This window comes from Hemitrygon akajei, chromosome 10 (genome assembly GCF_048418815.1).
Source record: "Hemitrygon akajei chromosome 10, sHemAka1.3, whole genome shotgun sequence".
Taxonomy (NCBI): Eukaryota; Metazoa; Chordata; class Chondrichthyes; order Myliobatiformes; family Dasyatidae; genus Hemitrygon; species Hemitrygon akajei.
The window spans coordinates 27913313-27936400 of NC_133133.1; the positions used below are offsets into that span (position 1 = coordinate 27913313).

The 23088-nt window shown below is 40.3% G+C and overlaps 1 protein-coding gene across 3 annotated transcripts in view; it reads right to left on the reverse strand.

Annotated features, from left to right (window-relative positions):
- LOC140734250 (nuclear protein AMMECR1-like) overlaps positions 1 to 23088 on the reverse strand; it is a 156350-nt gene that overhangs the window by 12129 nt on the left and 121133 nt on the right. For 2 of the 3 annotated variants that reach the window (XM_073057962.1, XM_073057963.1), the window contains 3 exons: positions 17115 to 17205; positions 16778 to 16874; positions 5555 to 6898 (listed from right to left, as the gene is read on the reverse strand). In XM_073057962.1, the coding sequence (XP_072914063.1) occupies positions 6667 to 6898; positions 16778 to 16874; positions 17115 to 17205 (420 nt within the window). In that variant the 3' untranslated portion in view covers positions 5555 to 6666. Of the gene's footprint in view, positions 1 to 5554; positions 6899 to 16777; positions 16875 to 17114; positions 17206 to 23088 lie in introns of those variants that run through there. The other variant, XM_073057964.1, reaches the window with a different exon arrangement.

The following is a 23088-nucleotide window of genomic DNA, read 5'->3' on the forward strand; positions in this document are numbered from 1 at the left end:
GCATATGGGACAAATAAAAGGCATAAAGAACAATCTCAGACAGCTTTGTCAACCCAGATTACTTGAGCTAAAGCATCTGTTTTTGTGCTGTCTAACTCTATGACTAACATAAAAATCCATCAGATTCATAGCTGGAGGCATATGAAAGCCCAATAACTACCCTAAACTTGAACCACCCTTCAAACAATGCTTAGTCACTGCATATATTTTAAAATACATCATCTACCATGGTAGAAAAGCCTTCCAAGGCTCACAACAAAACTTATAATGGAGTTTTAGTGGAACCAAGACTTAACTATAGAGAAATTAATGTCTTAAGACCAACACTGTTGAATTAAATTAAATTGAATTAAATTATTCCAATTCCAGAAGCAGGATTGGATCAGGAATGCTATTCCTGCACTAATATCAGAAATATTGAGCAAACACGAGGAAATCTGCAGATGCTGGAAATTCAAACAACAACACACACAAAACGCTGGTGGAACACAGCAGGCCAGGCAGCATCTATAGGGAGAAGCGCTGTCGACGTTTCGGGCCGAGACCCTTCGTCAGGACCAAAACGTCAACAGCGCTTCTCCCTATAGATGCTGCCTGGCCTGCTGTGTTCCACCAGCATTTTGTGTCAGAAATATTGGACAGTTTTACCATGCGTGTGCATGAATTAGAAAAGATAGAAATGGAAAGTTTAAGAAAGTCTGTTTTCCTCCCCATCTTGGACCAAAATGAACCACATCCAATCTTAAGACATCTATTGTTTTTATCCTAACTCCCTTCACTACATTAATTTTCCTGTTCCTATCCCATGTAAAGTCTCTAAACAAAACAACTCTAGTTTCCAAACAGGTAGATCCATTTCCATCTGAAAACGGTAGTAGCGGAAACCTTGCTGGTACGCACTAAAAGTAAAGCAATGACAGAAACAGCAGCATTCACCATTTTTAATATACAGATTAATCAAGAAGGCAGTTCTTTGCTTTGGGGACCGTAATGTCAGACAGCCAAGAAAGATCTGGTTTTTCCTATACTGTTCTGTCCTATAACAAATTCTCAATCCATGTAAGTATATAACCTCCAACTCCTGCATGGGACTTTACAGAAATCTAAATTCTTCACATTCACCAGTTAGAAACATAGAAAAACCTACAGCACAATACAGACCCTTTGGCCCACAAAGTTGTGCCGAACATGTCCTTACCTGAGAAATTACCTAGGTTACCCATAGCCCTCTATTTTCTCAGCTCCATGTTCCTGTCCAGGAGACTCTTAAAAGACCCCATCGTATCAGTCTCCACCATCATCGCCGGCAGCCTGTTCCACACACACTGCGTAAAAGACTTACCCCTGACATCTCCTCTGTACCTACTTCCAAGCACCTTAAAACTGCCCTCTCGTGCTAGCCATTTCAGCCCTGGGGTAAAAAGCCTCTGACTATCCACATGATCAATCCTTCTCATCATCTTATGTACCTCTATCAGGTCACCTCTCATCCTCCATCACTCCAAGGAAAAAAGACCAAGTTCACTCAACCTGTTTTCATAAGGCATACTCCCCAATCCAGGCAACATCCTTGTAAATCTCCTCTGTGCCCTTTCTATGGTTTCCACATCCTTCCTGTAGTGAGGCGACCAGAACTGAGCACTGTACTCCAGTGGGGTCAGACCAGGGTCCTATATAGCTGCAACATTACCTCTCAGCTCCTAAATTCAATTCTACGATTGATGAAGGTCAATGCACCGTATGCTTTCTTAACCACAGAGTCAACCTGCGCAGTAGCCTTGAGTGTCCGATGGACTCGGACCCCAAGATCCCTCTGATCCTCCACACTGCGAAGAGTCTTACCATTAATACTATATTCTGTCATCATATTTGACCTACCAAAATGAACCCCCTCACACTTATCTGGGTTGAACGCAATCTGCCACTTCTCAGGCCAGATTTGCATCCTATCAATGTCTCGCTGTAACCTGTGACAGCACTCCACACTATCCACATCTATTAAGGGTTAGCCCTCATCTATTCTACTGGTCACATTCCCAAAGAATTCTAGCAAATTAATCATGCACAACCTTCCAACTCAAATCCATGCCAACTCTGCTTATACCTTTATACTTTCCTAAGACAGTCACAAAACAGAATAATACGTATGTATCATTTTTCTTGACTCCTCACACATCAGCCTCCCAAAATACTTGTTACTCCTTCCCAACTTCTGTAGCTTTGTAGTTTAATACAGAATTTATTTTATCATTGCATGGTCCAGTAATTACCACATAACAACAGAACATCTGTGATAGGCTACCATTGCACTTCTGAATTAACATGGATGTTTTATACCGACAATGGATAGTCCCTATATTTTTCACTTGGTCTCTATACCTTTCATTTCTAGAAATCTAATTCATTCAAAAACTTAAGGCACAGCCCAAAAGCAGATTCAAAAGCAAGAGTTTTCACCCCTTCAATAGAGAAAAAATTCAAAATATTGAAACATGCTTTCCAAGGAGCTGTCACTGTGGCCAGACTACTAATACAATATCAAAGATTCAGAGTCCATTTATTATTAAAGAATGTATAAATTACACAGCTGTGAGATTTGTTTGCTTACAGGTAGCCACAAGGAAAGAAATCCAAAAGAACCCAGTTAAAGAAAAAAATAACTAAAACGGCCGACACCCGATCAAGCATAGCTAAACTTCAATGTAGTGAAATGTCTCAGGATGATTCACAAGAAAATATTCAGAAGGAATTTAACATTCAGAAATCTCAGTTTTTTTTTAAGGTGGATTACATAAAGACAATTTCATGAAGAACTACAGCAGCATCTCACAAACCAACCTAGAGAAACAAAATACTTACCAGGATGTTCTTTGTAAAATGGTATTTGGTGAAGTAAAATTATATCCTTAGCATCTCTTTTGGAGAACCACTAGCATTGAAAATTCCCAAAGGATGAAAACTAACTAGCAAAGTGAGCCATATTGTGCTGAATAAGGGTTACCACATTTAAATGGCCCAGAAGCATAAAGCCAACGATACCTTAGAATTGAGAGGCAAGATTCAGATGACAAGTAGGCCTCATACACACAGGGTCATTGCTCTATATTCCAGAATGTATGTAAGTTGGGCCAAGCACTACAAAATTTTAAGAGCTTTTAAAATTAGTATTGATTGTGGAAATTAAATATTTAGTTCAAGTGTATTAAAGTGTTAAAAATAATTAAAGCCATTAAAGTGCTTTCTATTTTCCACTACTTATGTTATATACATACATATACACACACACTATAATTTAGTTTCTCTCTATTATTATGTATTGCACTGTACTGCTGTTGCAAAGTCAACAAATTTAACAGCATATGCCGAAGATATTAAACCTGATTCTGAGAAAATAACTTGATTTCATCACCAGAGGCAGAGAATACCCTATGAAATGAAATAGGGGTTTTGATTCCATGCAAGGTTTGGTGCAGGACCACCAGGCAATTCCTCCAGCATAATGGATCCCAGCAAGATTAGGCTTTGTCGCACTCTAGTGATGGAATGTACTGACAGGTGCAGAAGCATCTATTATCCAGCAAGTCAAGAATTACAGAAGGCCTGGACAAGCGCAGGGTGTGCTTTCCTTCAAATGGCCTAATGCCAACAGTTTCTTTTGGAACTCGCAGGCAGAAGGTGGGATAAAGACCACTGACAAAGATACAGGCAGCAAGCCAAACTATTGAAAGGCAGGAAATCTCTCATTGCTGTGGTCACAAGTTCCACCTGTTTCAAAAGGGCACAATTACACTGGTGCCCAAGAAGAACAATGTCAGTTGTCTTAAGGACCATTGTTCAGTAGCACTCACATCTACAGTGATGAAATGCTGTGAGAGGTTGGTCATAGCCAGAATCAACACCTGTCTCAGGTAGGACCTGGGCCCACTGCAACTTGCCTATTGCCACAATAGGTCTACAGCAGACATGACCTTAATGGCTTTCTGGCCTTGGAACACCTGGGCAATACATATACATCAGGATGCTGCTTACTGGCTATAGCTGAGCATTTAACGCCATCATTCTTACAGTCCTAATCGAAAAGTCACACAACCTAGGCCTCTGTACCTCCCTCTGCAACTGGATCCTCGTCTTCCAATCTGTGCAGATCAGAAATAACATCCCCACCTTGCTGACAATCAACACCGGTACACTACAGGGATGTGTGCTTAGCTCACTGCTCTACTCTCCCTACACCCATGACTATGTGCCTAGACTTAGCTCAAATGCCATCTATAAATTTGCTGATGATACAACCACTATTGGCAGGATTTCAGATGGTGATGAAAGGGCATACAGGGGTGAGACATACCAATTAGTTGAGTGCTGTCGTAGCAACAACCTTGTACTTAATGTAAGCAAGACCAAACAGCTGATTGTGGACCTCATTGAGGTATCTAAACTGGACAGTGTGAGCAATTTCAAATTCCTGGGTGTCAATATCTCTGAGGACCTAACCTGGACTTAAACATGTTGATACAGCTATAAAGAAGGCAAGACAGAGGCTATATTTCATTTGAAATGAGGAGATTGGTTTGTCAACTAAAATACTCAAAAGCTTCACCAATGGACCGTGGAGAGCATTCTCACTGGCTGGTATAAGGAAGACTACTGCACAAGTTTGCAGAAACTTCTAAAATTAGTCACCTCCTTCGTGGATCCCCACCATCCCCAGGACATGCCCTCTTCTCATTGTTGCCACTGGGAAGGAGGTACAGAAGGCTGAAGGTACACACTCAGTAATTCAGGAACAGTGTCTTGTCCTCTGCCATCCAATTTCTAAATGGACATTGAACCCATGAATACTACCTCACTACTTTTTATTTCTGTTTTTGCACTTACTTTAACATAACTATTATATATACACATACACTTATTGTAATAGGTTTTTCCTCTATATTTATCATGTATTTATTGTACTGCTGCCGAAAAGGTAAAACATTTCATGACATATGCCAGTGATATTAAACCTGATTCTGATTATGGAAGGAGATAAAACTCAACAGCCTTGACCAATGATAAATCTCCATTATTCATTTTAAAATCAGTTAATGAAAATTAACACATGATCCAGCATCAAATGGTGACGTTAGAAGAGAGCAAAGAGAGTTAATAAACGGAGAACTGATCCCATATGGAAACTGGAGATGTTAGCTTCATTCAGACCAAATGAAAACTTACATCTGGGATGCTGGAAATACCCTGGAACACTCATAAGGTAAGGCTTTCTGTTGCTACCTTTTCAAAATTAATCCAATGTTAACTGAAAATGCACTACAGAAAAGGTGCTGGCAAAAATGAAAATAAAGACAGCTTGTATATTTATGCAAACTGAAACTCTGCAGGAAAATATAACATTAATTATCCATTGCAAGTCCTAGACTGAGAAACCAGAGTATTTTAAAAGCACAAGTGAAGTCACAGAACATAGAAAGCATACTTGTTGAGAAAAGGCCAAGCATTTACTGCTATGTCAACAAGAACAAGCAAATAAAGTTCATACTTTATCAAGGTCACTTCTTTTATTGCACAGCTCATTATAATTACTGGGGACATTTCACGGTTTCGGTCTTTTGATTACTGCATTCCAGACATCAATTTAGAACTGACCTGAAACTTTAATTCTATTTACAAACGTTTGTACTTCCACATACATTGATTAACTAAAGTATTTCCAAAATTTCTCTTAAGTAATACACAGTGTGGATTTTGTTTAACAGAACATGTAAGCAAAATTGTGAAGTGTTTTTTGGTTCGGAGCAACCTTTTCAAGAACACTCCAAGACATTGACTTTGATGTTGGGAAGCCAGGAGCATATAAAGCATCAGATGACGAATGCAGCAAAGGAGCTTTAATCAGTTAGACAACAAGGTATAAAGTATCAGTATTAATCCAAAGTTAGTATCAATGCAACCCCAACCTATTGACAATGTTCTTTAGAGTAAACAAGACATTTCTTGGATTGCATGGTGAGAATTCATCTTTAATCCTACTTGAAGTCTACTTTATTAATTTAAAAGCAGCTCAGTAAGGGATTGTGGCAGATGGAGTAAACTCCTAATAACTGAAAGAACATTTGGCTGCCACCAAGCAAACATACAAAACACTTGTTAAAATATCAATTTGAATTAAATACATTTTATATCTACATTTCAAGCTTTAGTGCTTGCATTGTATTTCAGGGTAATAAATGAATCAATTGTTTCAGTTGTAATCTTATTTGAAAGAGGTGTTCATGAGGCTGTGGGTTTTATTTATCTATCTGTTTATCAAGATAGGTCCTTCAGCACTCGAGCCATGCCGCCCAGCAATCCACAATTTAACCCTAGCCTAATCACAGGACAATTTACAATGACCAATTAACCTACCAACCAGTACACCTTTGGACTGTGGGAGGAAACCGAAGCACCCAGAGGAAGCCCATACTGTCACAGGGAGAACATATAAACTCCTTAAAGGTAGCAGCTGGAATTGAACCCGATCACCCGTACTATAAAACATTGTGCTAACCACTAAGCTACCGAGCTTACTTGGTGAATGGACAATGCCAAAGGTCAAGATGGAGGCGATATTAAGCACATTATAGAGCAGGGGATGACAATAAATAAGGAAACAAAAGGCCACAGAATCTAGAATACAAGTTGTACAGAATCAAGATGGATGAATACAATGGAACAGTAATAATGTGGGAGACCAAGGTCAAATTGCTTTCGATTTGAAACATAGAAAGCTTTATAAATTTTATATACAGAAACCATCAACCATAAAGCTACAAGAAGGCATGTTGTTAACGATCTCCAGATTTGCTGTAGCAGAACTGACATGGTCACTCTTATATCTCTCCCTCCCTGAGGTGAGTTTCTGAAAATGAACACAATTTTAAATGCAAGCGCTTTTAGGATTCTTCCAGCGGATATGGAGAGGCATTCAGTAACAAACAGAAGTAATCAAGTACCATACATAATAATGCAGTAACTGAATGTGGAACAGTATCAAACAAAGAACTTGGGATTGATTGCAAACTTAAACATAATTTTTACAGCTGAGGAAACATTTGTGTGGAATACTAGTCATTAGAATGAGATAAAGCAATTGTGGGGATTAAAAGGACATTCATCACTGGTGTCAGTCCTACAGTTGCAATGGATTAAAACCAGAATATATGCCAGCATCTAATGTTATGTATGTTGAATAATACAATCAATGTGAAATGGATGTCATGAATTTATGCATGGATCATACGGGGAAAATTTAAGAAAAGTTTTTTTTAAACTGATCAGGATTTTTGTTCTTTTATGTTCAATTAACTTGATGTAAGTATCTACCTGTAAAATCCTTGGCTAGAAGTTTAAACGCCAGATTAATTATTCTAAAACTAATCCACGCAAATAATGCTCAGAGCTACAGATTGACTATAGATCAACATTTAACACAATCACTCCTACAGTACTGATCGAAAAGCTCCAAAACCTGGGCTTCTATACCTCCCTCTGCAATTGGATCCTCAACTTCCTAACCTGAAAACCACAATCTGTGTGAATCAGAAATAACATCTCCACCTCACTGACAATTAACATAGGCGCACCTCAGGGGTGTGTGCTTAGCCCACTGCTCTACTCACCCGACGCACATGACTGTGTAGCTAGGCACAGCTCAAATGCCATCTATAAATTTGCTGACGACACAACAATTGTCGGCAGAATCTCCGATGGTGACGAGGGAGCATACAGGAGCGAGATATATCAACTAATTGAGTGGTGTCGCAGCAACACCATCAGTAAGACCAAAGAACTGATTGTGAACTTCAGAAAGGGTAAGACGAGGTAACACACATTAGTCATCATAGAGAGATCGGAAGTGGAAAGAGTGAGCAACTTCAGGTTCCTAGGGCCAACATATGGATGCAAGTACAAAGAACACCATGACAGTGGCTATATTTCAACAGGAATTTGAGGAGATTTGGTTTGTCGTTCAAGACACTTGCGAATTTTTACTGATGTATCGTGGAGAGCATTCTAACTGTTGCATCGCTATCTGGTATGGGGCCAGGGTTGGGGAGCCACTTCACAGGATTGAAAGTTGTAAATTTAGTTAGCTCCATCATGGGCACTAGCCTCCGTAGTATCCAGGATATCTTCAAGGAGCGGTGCTTCAAAATGGCTGCATCCATCATTAAGGACCCTCATCACCCAGGTCATGCCCTCTTCTCACTGCTACCATCAGGAAGGAGGTACAGGGGCCTGAAGGCACACGCTCACTGAATCAGGAACAGCTTCTTCCCCTCTGCCATCTGATTTCTCAATGGACAGTAAACCCATGAACACTACCTCATTACTTTTATATATTTATTTTTGCACCAATTAATTTAACTATTTAAGATACACACACACACAAAATAGTTAAATAAAATATATATATATTTACTGTAATTCAGGTTTTTTCTTCATTATTATGTACTGTGTTGTATTGCTTCAGCCAAGATAACAAATTTCATGACATATGCCAGTGATATTAAACCTGATTCTGATATATAACTAAGTCGGTTACCTCCCAGTCCATACATAAAGGGTAGCCTGGTAAAACAAGGACACCTCAGCAAGCATTTACGTATAAAAAGAGGGTGTGTTGAACTTCATTAAGTAGATTATGCCAAATTACAGTTTAACTTAATTTTCTGTTTGGCCAGCGTTTCCACAGTATGAAGCTATTTTGATTGGCTAATTATAGTGATTGTACTATATACCAGGATTCCTAAATGACTAACTTCAATGGTTACCAAAACTTAGACTGCATGAAATTATGCTAATAAAATGGGTTAATATGCCTAAATGATTGGACCTACAGTCAGACAGTCTCCTTTTCCAATTCTGTACAGACACTTTGCTGCAGTTACTAATCTTTCAACACACTTTACAATAATGTGTTTTGGAACAGAATTAAGGGAGCGCACCCTGTCCATGTTCATCCATCAGTACAAAGTTTCCAAAGAAGATTTTATTACCTTAATGTTTCATTGTGCTTTCTACAACTACAAAAAAAATAGGAATACTACAAGGAATGTGACAAAAAAATCCAAGATCAGTATGTCTGGAGATCAAAAATTGTAGTGTGTGTACAAATTACTACCCCCCCCCCGTTTAGGTCACTACATGAAATCTATTTTCTGAACTATTAAGAGTCACTTCTGTAATCATCCAATGAGAAAATCAATTCACTTATGCAGCTTTCCAGAAAGCATTGGTTGTGACCTCACTCCAAAAGCTTCTGAAGTACAACTTTATATCTGAAGTGATAATCTTGAAGATAAATATACCCATCTCCCATTCACTACTGAATTCCCTACCATCACCAGTTACAATGAACTGAGATATATTAAAAAATCTCAGATTGAAAAAAACTTTTCCGTTATGGGACATTTTCTTAAGTAAGCAATCAAAGGTGTGCATAGATCAGATTTGAAAAAAAAATTGTTTCTATATTGAGCGCAAAAGTACAGATGCTCTCATTTAATGTCCCAACATCCCTTCTTGAACAAAGTTAAAATCTAGTTGTAAATTTGTAACATGGATATTGTGCATGCGCAATGAGGATGGACGTACACAAATGTATGAATTAGGTGGTGTGGGCTACTCTGGTCTTCAAATCTGCTCCACTAGTTAGTAACATAGAAAACTTACAGCACAATACAGGCCCTTCAGCCCACAAAGTTGTGCCGAACATGTCCCTACCTTAGAAATTACTAGGCTTACCTACAGCCCTCTATTTTTCTAAGCTCCATGTACCTATCCAAAAGTCTCTTATAAGACCCTATCGTATCCACCTCCACCACCGTTGCCAGCAGCCCATTCCACGCACTCACCACTCTCTGAGTAAAAAACTTACCCCTGACATCTCCTCTGTACCTACTCCCCAGCACCTTAAACCTGTGCCCTCTTGTGGCAACCATTTCAGCCCTGGGAAAAAGCCTCTAACTATCCACACATTCAAAGCCTCTCATCATTTTAGACACCTTTATCAGGTCACCTCTCATCCTCCTTCACTCCAAGGAGAAATCACTGAGTTCACTCAACCTATTCTCATAAGGCATGCTTGTAAATCTCCCTTGTACTCTTTCTATGGCTTCCACATCCTTCCTGTAGTAAGGCGACCAGAACTGAGCACAGTACTCCAAGTGGGGTCAGACCAGGGTCCTATATAGCTGCAACATTACCTCTCAGCTCCTAAACTCAATCCCACAATTGATGAAGGCCAATACACCTTACGCCTTCTTAACCACAGAGTTAACCTGTGCAGCTGCTTTGAGTGTCCTATGAACTCGGAACCCAAGATCCCTCAGATCCTCCACACTGCCAAGAGTCTTACCATTAATACTATATTCTGCCATCATATTTGACCTACCAAAATGAACCACTTCACACTTATCTGGGTTGAACTCCATCTGCCACTTCTCAGCCCAGTTTTGCATCCTATCAATGTCTCGCTGTAACCTCTGACAGCCCTCTGCACTATCCACAACACCTCCAACCTTTGTTTCATCAGCAAACTTACTAACCCATCCCTCCACTTCTTCATCCAGGTTATTTATAAAAATCACGAACAGTAAGTGTCCCATAACAAATCCCTGAGGCACTCCACTGGTGACCGACCTCCATGCAGAACATGATCTATCTACAACCACTCTTTGCCTTCTGTGGGCAAGCCAGATCTGAATCCACAAAGCAATGTCCTTTTGGATCCCATGCCTCCTTACTTTCTCAATAAGCCTTGCATGGGGTACCTTATCAAATGCCTTGCTGAAATCCATATACACTACATCTACTGCTCTTCCTTATCAATGTGTTTAGTCACATCCTCAAAAAATTCAATCAGGCTCGTAAGGAACGACCTACCCTTGACAAAGCCATGCTGACTATTCCTAATCATATTATACCTCTCCAAATGTTCATAAATCCTGCCTCTCAGGATCTTCTCCATCAGCTTACCAACCACTGAGGTAAGACTCACTGGTCTATAATTTCCTGGGCTATCCCTAGTCCCTTTCTTGAATAAGGGGACAACATCCGCAACCCTCCAATCCTCCGGAACCTCTCCTATCCTCATTGATGATGCAAAGATCATTGCCAGTGGCTCAGCAATCTCCTCCCTTGCTTCCCACAGTATCTGGGGTACATCTCATCCAGTCCCGGCAACTTATCCAACTTGATGCTTTCCAAAAGCTCCAGCACACCCTCTTTCTTAACATCTACATGCTCAAGCTTTTCAGTCTGCTGCAAGTCATCACTACAATCACCAAGATCCTTTTCCATAGTGAATACTGAAGTAAAGTATTCATTAAGTACCTCTGCTATTTCCTCCGGTTCCATACACACTTTCCCACTGTCACACTTGATAGGTCCTATTCTTTCATGTCTTATCCTCTTGCTCTTCACATACTTGTAGAATGTCTTGGGGTTTTCCTTAATCCTGCCTGCCAAGGCCTTCTCATGGCCCCTTCTGGCTCTCCTAATTTCATTCTTAAGCTCCTTCCTATTAGTCTGAGAATCTTCTAGATCTCTAACATTACCTAGCTATCTGAAACTTTTATTAAGCTTTTCTTTTCTTCTGACTAGATTTATTACAGCCTTTGTACACCACGGTTCCTGTACCCTACCATTACCTCCGTCTCATTGGAACATACCACACAACCATCAGAACTCCACACAAATATCCCCTGAACATTTGCCACATTTCTTCTGTACTTTTTCCTGAGAACATCTGTTTCCAATTTAAGCTTCCAATTTCCTGCCTGATAGCCTCATAATTCCCCCTTACTCCAAATAAATGCTTTTCTAACTTGTCTACTGGAGGAACATTGAATTTCCCCTTGGGGATGAATAAAGTATCTATCTATCTATCTATCTATCTATCTATCTAATTCTCTCCAATGCTATTGTAAAGGAAATAGAATTATGATCACTATCTCCAAAATGCTCTCCCACTGAGAGATCTGACACCTGACCAGGTTCATTTCCCAATACCAAATCAAGTACAGCCTGTCCTCTTGTAGGCTTATCTACATATTGTGTCAAGAAACCTTCCTGAACACATCTAACAAACTCCACCCCATCTAAACCCCTTGCTCTAGGGAGATGCCAATTGATATTTGGGGAATTAAAATCTCCCATCACAACAATTCTGTTATTATTACACCATTCCAATATCTGTTTCCCTATCTGCTCCTCGATATCCCTGTTACTATTTGGCAGGCTGTAAAAAACATCCAGTAAAGTTATTGGCCCTTTCCTGTTCCTAACCTCCACCCACAGTGACTCCGTAGACAATCCCTCTATGGTGTCCACCTTTTCTGCAGCCGTGACACTATCTCTGATCAACAGTGCCATGCCCGCACCTCTTTGCCTCCCTCACTGTCCTTTCTAAAACATCTAAAACCCGGAACTTGAAGTAACCATTCCTGTCCCTGAGCCATCCAAGTCTCTATAATGGCCACCACATCATATCTCCAAATACAGTTATATTAATAGCAAAAGGATAGTGAGGGATAAAATTGGTCTCTTAGAGAATCAGAGTGGACAGCTATGTGTGGAGCTGAAAGAAATGGGGGAGGTTTTGAACAATTTCTTTTCTTCGGTATTCACTAAGGAGAAGGATATTGAATTGTGTAAGGTAAGGGAAACAAGTAGGGAAGTTATGGAAACTATGACAATTAAAGAGAAGTACTGGTGCTTTTAAGGAATATAAAAGTGGATAAATCTCCAGGGTGACAGGATATTCCCTAGGATCTTGAGGGAAGTTAGTGTAGAAATAGCAGGGACTCCGACAGAAATATTTCAAATGTTATTAGAATCGGGGATGGTGCCGGAGGATTGGTGTATTGCTCATCTGGTTCTATTGTTTAAAAAGGGTTCTAAGAGTAAACCTAGCAATTATAGGCCTGTCAGTTTGACGTCAGTGGTGGGTAAATTAATGGAAAGTATTCTTAGAGATGGTATATATAATTATCTGGATAGAGAGGGTCTGATTAGGGACAGTCAACATGGATTTGTGCGTGGAAGGTCATGTTTGACAAATCTCATTGAATTTTTTGAAGAGGTTATGAGGAAAGTGGGGTAGAACAGTGGATGTTGTCTATATGGACTTCAGTAAGGCCTTGGACAAGGTTCCGCACGGAAGGTTAGTTAGGAAGGTTCAATCGTTAGGTATTAATATTGAAGTAGTAAAATGGATTCAACAGTGGCTGGATGGGAGATGCCAGAGAGTAGTGGTGGGTAACTGTTTGTCAGGTTGGAGGCTGGTGACTAGTGGTGTGCCTCAGGGATCTGTACTGGGTCCAATGTTGTTTGTCATATACATTAATGATCTGGATGATGAGGTGGTAAATTGGATTAGTAAATACGCAGATGATACTAAGATAGGTGGCGCTGTGGATAATGAAGAAGGTTTTCAAAGCTTGCAGAAAGTGGGCTGAACGATGGCAGATGGAGTTTAATGCTGATAAGTGTGAGGTGCTACATTTTGGTAGGAATAATCCAAATAGGACATACATGGTAAATAGTAGGGCATTGAAGAATGCAGTAGAACAGAGTGATCTAGGGATAATGGTGCATAGTTCCCTGAAGGTGGAATCTCATGTGGATAGGGTGGTGAAGAAAGCTTTTGGTATGCTGGCCTTTATAAATCAGAGCACTGAGTATAGGAGTTGGGATGTAATGTTAAAATTGCACAATGCATTGGTAAGGCCGAATTTGGAGTATTGTGTACAGTTCTGGTCACCGAATTATAGGAAAGATATCAACAAAATAGAGAGAGTACAGAGAAGATTTACTAGAATGTTACCTGGGTTTCAGCACCTAAGTTACAGGGAAAGGTTGAACAAGTTAGGTCTTTATTCTTTGGAGCGTAGGTTAAGGGGGGACTTGATAGAGGTATTTAAAATTAGGAGGGGGATAGATAGAGTTGATGTGGATAGGCTTTTTCCATTGAGAGTAGGGGAGATTCAAACAAGAGTACATGAGTTGAGAATCAGGGGGCAAAAGTTTAAGGGTAACACGAGGAGGAATTTCTTTACTCAGAGAGTGGTAGCTGTGTGGAACGAGCTTCCAGTAGAAGTGGCAGAGACAGGTTCGGTATTGTAATTTAAAGTAAAATTGGATAGGTATGTGGACAGGAAAGGAATGGAGGGTTATGGGCTGAGTGCAGGTCGGTGGGACTAGGTGAGAGTAAGCGTTTAGCACAGACTAAAAGGGCCGAGATGGCCTGTTTCCGTGCTGTAATTGTTATATGTTTATACTGATCCACGCTCTAAGCTCATCCGCTTTGTTCACAACACTCTCTGCGTTAAAATAGACACATCTCAAACCTTTGGTCTGAGTGCGTCCAATCTCTATTACCTGTCTATCCTCCCTCTTGCACCGTATACAAGCGTTCTCTATTTGTGAGCCAACTTCCTCTTCCCCAGTCTCTTCAGTTCAGTTCCCACCGCCCAACAATTCCAGTTAAAACACTGCCCAGTAGCCTTAGCAAACCTCCCCACCAGAATATTGGTCGCCCTGGGTTTCAAGTGTAACCTGTCCTTTTTGTACAGGTCACACCTGCCCTGAAAGAGGTCCCAATGATCCAGAAATCTGAATCCCTGCCCTTGCTCCAATCCCTCAGCCATGCATTTATCCTCCACCTCATTCTATTTCTATTCTCACTGTCGCGTGGCACAGGCAGTAATCCTGAGATTACTAACTTTGCGGTCCTGCTTCTCAACTTCCTTCCTAACTCCCTGTAGTCTTTGTTCAGGACCTCTTCCCTTTTCCTTCCTACGTCATTGGTACCAATATGTACCACGACCTCTCGCTGTTCTCCCACCCACTGCAGGATATCTTGAACATGATCTGAAACATCCCAGACCCTGGCACCTGGGAGGCAAACTACCAACCAAGTTTCCTTCCTGCATCCATAGAATTGCCTGTCTGATCCCCTAACTATAGACTCCCCTATCCCTACTGCCCTCCTCTTCCTTTCCCTACCCTTCTGAGCCACAGGGCCAGACTCTGTGCCAGAGGCACGGCCATTGTTGCTTCCCCCAGGTAGGCTGTGTCCCCCGCCTCAACAGTACTCAAACAGGAGTGCTTACTGTCGAGGGGTACAGCCGCAGGAGTACTCTCTAGTACCTGACTCTTCCATTTCCCTCTCCTGACTGTTACCCACTTGTCTGTCTCCCATGGCCCTGGTGTGACTACCTGCCTATAACTCCTTTCTATCAACTCCTCGCTCTCCCTGACTGTTGCGATTGTAAGATCGCAGCTCAAACAATTCTGCTCTCCTTGTTCTGTTGATAATTATTGAGTCTGTTCATATGCTCACATTTATTTGTTTGATTATTGACCTTTGCACATGTGATTGTTCTGTTAATCGTTGATTGCCCATGGCTGTTTGCACTATTGTCTTTTAAGTTGTTGGTTGCTACTGTGTTGTCTGTTATGGTTTTGTCCTTACTTTTATGCTTGGCACCAAATCACAATCAATTCCTACCTGATATAATATCAACATTGAGCTACAGCTGTCTTAAATATATATGAAGACTCAGTTTCCACCACCAATTGAGGAATAGGATTCCAAATACTTGCAAGTCAAAGAAAATACCTTTCATTTGATTACGAGGTGAATCTTTTATTTTTAAGATGAAACCTTAGTTCTAGGTTCTCCCAAGAGGGGATATCCTCTCCACATCTACCTCATAAAGACCTTTTATGTTTCAATAAAAAGCCTCTTGAACTCTCAAACCTGAGCCTAGCCTATCTAACCGTTCAAAATAGGACAACATACCAGTTATCAGTCTAGTGACAAAACAGCTTCACTGCACAGCTACCAATGGCTTTATATCATTCCTTAAATAGGTACATTTCTGTACACGGTTTTCCAGTATGATCTCACCACTGTCCTACATAAATTCAACAGATTTTGCTATTTTTGAATTCAATTCCCCTTGCAATAAATGCTAACATGGTTAGTTTTCCTAATTACTTGATGCATTTAACCTTTTGCAAAATCATGTGCCAGACAATCCAGATCCCTTTGCATCTCACAGTTTTGCCACCTCTCACTATTTGGTCATTGGTTTTCCATTTTTCTCCCAAAATGAAGAATATCACACCTTTCCACATTATGTCTCACTTGCCAAATCTTCATCCATTCATATCACATGACCCAATGTAACAAAAATTCCATGGAAGAAAATGCACTTAAGTTGTTTTTACATTTATTTAACACAAGAGAATAAAGCTGCCTTAGTAGTATTATTGTCATAGCATGATTGGATTCCTAGACATTGAAATGTGAGGAATATCTCAGGTTTTACATAGAATCGTCAAGTCTGTATAATACGTAAATAACAAAAAAAAAGTCTAATGTAGAAGTACATTTTAAACACATATTATTAGAATAGAGGAATTGTGAAAGCAAACTTGAATGCTGTTTCAACAGAATACATTATTATTTGGTTTGGAAGAAAAGCATTGGTGAGAGATGGCAGAACTCAGATACAAATCATGTGAAACAGAGCAAATAGAATCCAAGGCTACCAGATTTGGAATTGTTTATCTTATAATCTAATTCACTGATCAGGTACACAAGTAATATATTAATATTTAAAGTTGATAAATTTATAGTATAAATATTATGCAATTTAGTATACTATCACATTTGATTTGCGTTCTTAAAATCAGGTGCATCTAAATGAAGATGTACATTTACCTGGTCAGTTTAATGGTCTTCCTGAAGTCATTAGAGATGGGAGCTTTGTAGCCACCCTTCCGTAACAAGGAATCTATGGTTTGAATATGGTCCCAGCCTGCAATAAAATACACGAAAGAACTATTAGAAAACCAGGACAAAATGTCACCTTTAAATGCATTTATTTTTCTTTAAATTAGGTATAGGAGCATCAGGTCACAGGTTGCAACCCAATCACATTCTTAAGTACAATAGTTTGGTTAAATGCAAACTATTAAGGAACTACTAAGGAATAATTATTTTAAACTTGGGAAAGAGGGAAGTCTGTGTTAGAGTGTACATAAAGTGCAACATTGACCTTGCTCCTTCGCAACCTCCGGCAGGTATGTGGCGGTGCGTTTTGATCCTTTTTCATTGATGAATTCTATTCTAATGCCATGTACACCCACCTGGAAGAAATCGGCAGCTTTATTAGAATATGAGGTATGTAAATATTAAACTGAGAATTTAGTACTTAATCTTCCCCATGGTACTATTGTTTTTCTCTCAGGTGACTATATAGTTTCACTTGAAAAATTATAGCCCAATCTCAACCAAAGGAAAGGAGATTCAAAAACTAATTGAAGGCAAGATAAACCTTGATAGAGAAAATGCAATAACAATTTGAAGAAGTATCCCAAAGAGTGAGAAAAATCAGGGAATTAAAATAGTGCAGAAAGCAGAAGAGCCATGGTGGGTAAAACAGTGATAACTGAATTAAGCAGCATTAATACTTTACTACAACCACGAGCAGATTGAATGGAGATGAAAATAGAACAACAAACTTCACTTAAAAACTAAGAGTAACATATGTTCACAATTGATGGGAATTTAATGCTAGTTAACTTGTAGACCATAACTTTTATAATGTTGGTTTCCGGTCTTGTTAAATATTCTAATGGATACTACTTGGGGGGGGGGGGGGGGGGGGAGAAGGGGAATTCCACAGACAGAAATTGGCTCCTTTATATGTTTACAAAATATATATGTATTTCAAAATGTGGAAACATCTTGTCAACAGAATTAATAACTAGTAAAATATATTAGGAAGATAATGCCAGAGAAGACTACCATGCATCTTTAATGGCTTGGATCCAGACATCACACAAAGCTCAATTCTTTTTGCTTACAATTCACTTGAACCTCAAAAGGATATGATAAAATTTTATTTTTTTCTAATAGTGTTCATTGAGATTATTTCATTTGAATGCAAGCAGAATGAGATTGTTATTTTATTTCAAACTAAAATAAGCATGATTACAATAAACTGTTAAAGATCTGATTATATTTATGTAGCATTGTGAATGTTATAAAGTCTTTCAGTTCTTTAAACAGAGTAGCAATGGGTACTGCACAGGTCAGTTGGAACATGTTAGGATGAAAGGCTGTCTTCTGTACTAATTCAAGGTAACCTGTGTGAGCTGAGGCAGGGGTTGACAAACTGGGATCTCAGGGAATACTCAGCAGTTTAGGAATTATCTATGGAGAAAGAAAGAAAAGGTGAAAGGTCATCATTTGTGACCATAATTGTGGTAAAAGAGCATCAGGGAATTAGAAAAACACAGCAAGATAAAAGATTTAATTAGAATTCCAAGTGTATAAAAGCCTATAAGTGAGGAGGGTACAATCAGATACAATCATTACATTTAAGAAACATTTAGATCAACAGCAAAGCGTACAATTATCAAATAGAAGATATCTGTGAAAAACGCAATTAATGTAGGTGGCAAAAAGGTCAGCAGGGACATGTTGGGATGAAGGGTCACTTTCATTGCAATACAACTCTGATATGTAGTGATGTCACAGTGGGATTTGAAGGGAGTGAAAATGTAATAGACCACAGCTCTTGGACAAACATTGCTTTGAGACTCAGGGTTAAAAAGACATAAGCACTATACAAGTTTTGAATCAACACGTACAAACAAGCTGGATGAACTCAGCAAGTTGGGCAGCATCTGTTGAAATGAGCAGTCAACGTTTCGGACCGAGACCCTTCATCAGGACTGAAGGAGGAGGGGGCAGGGGCCCCATAAAGAAGGTTGGGGGAGGGTGGAAAACCAATCAGAGGAAAGATCAAGGGGTGGGGGAGGGGCAGCAGAGAGGGGATAGGCAGGAGAGGTGAAGAAGGAATGTAATGGGAAAGCACTATGGGTAGTAGAAGAAGGCAGAATCATGAGAGGTGATAGGCAGCTAGAAGAGGAGACAGAGTGAAAGTGGGATGGGGGAAGGGAGAGGGAGGGAATTACCAGAAGTTGGAGAATTCGATGTTCATACCAAGGGGCTGGAGACTACCCAGACGGTATATGAGGTGTTCCCCTTGTCTTCACCTACCATCCAGATCCAGCATATTATCCTCCGCAACTTCTGCCACCTTCAACAGGACCCCACCACTAAGCACATCTTTCCCTCTCTACCCCTCTCTGCTTTTCGCAGGGATCGTTCCCTCCGCGACTGCCTGGTACACACGTCACTCCCCACAGATCTCCCACCTGGCACATCCCTGTAAGCGCAATTGCTGCACCTGTCCCTACACCTCCTCTCTTACCACCATTCAGGGCCCCAAACAGTCCTTCCAGGTGAGGCAACACTTCACTTGTGAGTCTGTTGGGGTCATCTATTGCATCCGGTGCGGCCTCCTCTACATCAGTGAGACCCGACGCAGATTGGGGGACCACATTGTCGAGTACCTCCGCTCCGTCCGCCACAACAGACAGGATCTCCCGGTTGCCACCCACTTCAACACTGCTTCACATTCCCATTCGGATATGTCCATACGTGGCCTCCTCTACTGCCATGATGAGGCCAAACTCAGGTTGAAGGAGTAACATCTCCTATACCGTCTGGGTAGCCTCCAGCCCCTTGGTATGATCATCGAATTCTCCAACTTCCGGTAATTCCCTCCCTCTCCCTTCCCCCATCCCACTTTCACTCTGTCTCCTCTTCTAGCTGCCTTTCACCTCTCTCATGATTCTGCCTTCTTCTACTACCCATAGTGCTTTCCCATTACATTCCTTCTTCATCTCTCCTGCCTCCCCTCCCCCACCCCTTGATCTTTCCTCTGATTGGTTTTCCACCCTCTCCCCACCTTCTTTATGGGGCTCCTGCCCCCTCCTTCTTCAGTCCTGATGAAGGGTCTCGGCCCAAAACGTTGACTGCTCATTTCAGCGGAGGCTGCCCAACCTGCTGAGTTCATCCAGTTTGTTTGTACGTGTTGATTTGACGACAGCATCTGCAGTGTACTTTGTGTATTCAAGTTTTGAAAGTTGTTGTAAGGTTGGTGACAAAGGTAGATGCCCAGATGTGGGACAGGATGCAGGATCCTGCAGCAAGCTACAGTTGTTACTTTTTTTATGGTAGGCTCCATTTCAACAGAATGACTTGCATTTTGTTTGCAATCCACAAGAAATTATCAATTTACTATTGAGTGTCTTCCTCTACTTTCTTCAGCAGTTTTCCAATTAATGTAGGTTTAATTGGTATTTTGTTCGTCTAAAAATAAAACAATCCTCTGTATTAAGTTCCAAACAAGAGAAAATCTGCAGATGCTGGAAATCAAAGCAAGACCCTTCCTCAATCCAAAACACCGACTGTTTATTCTTTTCCACAGATGCTGCCAGGCCTGCTGAGTTCCTCCAGCATTTTGTGTGTATTGTTCTGTGTTAAACTGTATCTATCAAAATGGCATAATTCTCATAATGGCATAATGCTGGTGGAACGCAGTAGGCCAGGCAGCATCTATAGGCCAGACTGCCCTGACTAAGGGTCTCGGCCCAAAACATCGACTGTACTTCTTCCTATAGATGCTGCCTGGCCTGCTGTGTTCCACCAGCATTTTGTGTGTGTTGCTTGAATTTCCAACATCTGCAGATTTCCTCGTGTTTAGATGAATTTGATAGGATTGACTTTGCATTTGGTACCACTCTAAGTGTGTCCACTAACCTTCAGCATTTCAAAACTTCTAGCTTCTAAAAACTTTAGTAGTACTAATCAAAAATCTTTTACTGGATTACATATTGAATCAGGAATATCATTTCCAGACAAGGGACAACTTATAACAAAGGAAAACATCTCAAGGTAATGCGTGAGAGCTAGGGCAGGGATTGATAAATAATTACTAATATTGAGCCATAATGAATTAGGTCAGATGAGAAATGGTTAAACCAGGCTAGAAGGAATCGTTTAGAAGAGGGAACGGAGAGGTAGAAAATGAGGATGGAATTCCCAAGTCTACAGATTTGACAGATGTAGGAATGACTGCCAAAGCAGAATGATTAAAGAATAATTAGTAGGAGAAAATTAGAGGAGCATATATATCGAAGGGTTTCAAGAGTGGAGAAAACTAAGAAGAAACAGCTCAAAAACACTGATGAATCAGATTTGTTTCAGGTTAGGGGAAGGCCAGAGTTTTGAATGACTGCAAGTTGAGGCGAAGTAGAACAAGAGACCAGAGTGCATTAAAATAGTCACATAAAGATACTAGGCCAAATCGTATTAGCAGTAGAATTAAAGGAAATTACAATGTTTGAATGCTCTCAACTAAATGCTGGACTTCTGCAGCCCCACTAAGTCTGAGACGTGGTGAGTGACAGATGTGGGTGCTTTGGCCACTCCATTCCACTTCTGGATGCCATGTAGTACAGGATCAGACTTTCTATTCATTATATAATCACTCTCAACCTTCAGGTAAGGAAAAACGCTATTTCAAAAAAAATTATTGTTTTAATTCTTTTGATTTCCCCCCCCTTAAATTTGCAAGCTTATTGCTGCAGCATTGAAGATGTCTGGAATCTGATACAAGGTCTTCATTGCTTTGGCAGGAGGCAAAGCTCTGACACCACCATTCAAAGTCCTGGGTTTTATCAGTACACTAACCAAGGCCTAGATGCTGCTGAGACCCCACGCGTTGCCAAACACCTCTGATGGTCCAGCTCCATTTCTGCTCTGCATGCAACCTAGCTAAGTGCAGGCTGGCAAGGACTCTGAGCCAAATCTAACTCAATTTCGCTCATGTCACAGATGAGGACTTCGGTGAGAGATAAACCAAGGCAAGGGCAGAACTGAGATGATTTTACCAATGACAGTCCAATAGTTCAGTTGAACTTCTTGTAGGCCAATATTGTACTCGGGTTGTTAATGATCTAGTTGAGATTTTGGACGCTTGCGATGAAGAGGTATGCAGGTAATCGCATTTTGCATTAAGGACCGAAGACAACTTTGGACTTCCCAATATTCAGTTGTGACCACATATATCAAACAAGCAATCAGACATTTTAAAGACAATAGTGGGGTCAAGAGAAGAAACTGAGGGGATCAAATGGGTGGCATCAATGTTTGTGTGAAAAATAACACAATGATTTGATGCCACCAAGCGACATTAAATAGATGAGGAGAAAACATGATGGCTTCTATAGGATCTATATTTGGCGAAGTTAATATAGCTGACACAGAAGTCATTGCTGACAATTCTTTGGCTATAACTGGATTGATCAGAATCAAACCAGGTATCATTTGGAATAAGGACTGTGCGTCAATCATGTTAAAAGATGCAGACACATTAAGAAGGTTGAGGAGAAATATATTACCTGTATTGATAATCACATCTGAAGTCATTAGTGACTTTGATCAGAGCCATCACAGTACTGTGGCAGGGTTGGATATCTGAATGGAGAGATTCAAAGAAGGAATCCTAGCTAAGGTGGGCAAAAATTTAACAGATTACAACATATTTAAGGACTTTTGAAAAGGAAGGTTCCATATGGATACGTTAATTTGAAAGGAAGGTATCAAACCTTATTCCTTTGAGAAGGATGACAACAGTTTGGGCATTTTCCTATATTAAAACTATTACCAAACCCAATTTCTCTGGTACATGAGATTTGCTAATTATTACTATTTAAATAATGCTGTGACTTAATCATGTGTTACTAATTATCAAATTAGAGCAAGGCAAGTCCAGAGTGAAACCAGGTAGGAGATTCTCCACTACCTAGATCAAAATTTTCCAAGAGAAAGATTTGATAAAGTTGTTAGGTAAGGAATAGAGACATGGAGGGAAAAAGTAGCCTAAAAAGGTGGAAGTAGATTTCAGCTATGATCCACTAAAAAGATGGAGAAGTCACATAGTGTAGGCTGGCTTCCTCCAGTATCTATAGCATCCTATTCAATATTGTGATTTTTTTGAGCCCAACATGCCAAGCTGCAATCGCAAAAGGGGCTACTTGAGAGTGAGGCAATGCAACATGTCTGTAAAAAAAATAATCTGATGCACTCTGGAGCATTCCATTACTGCTTGC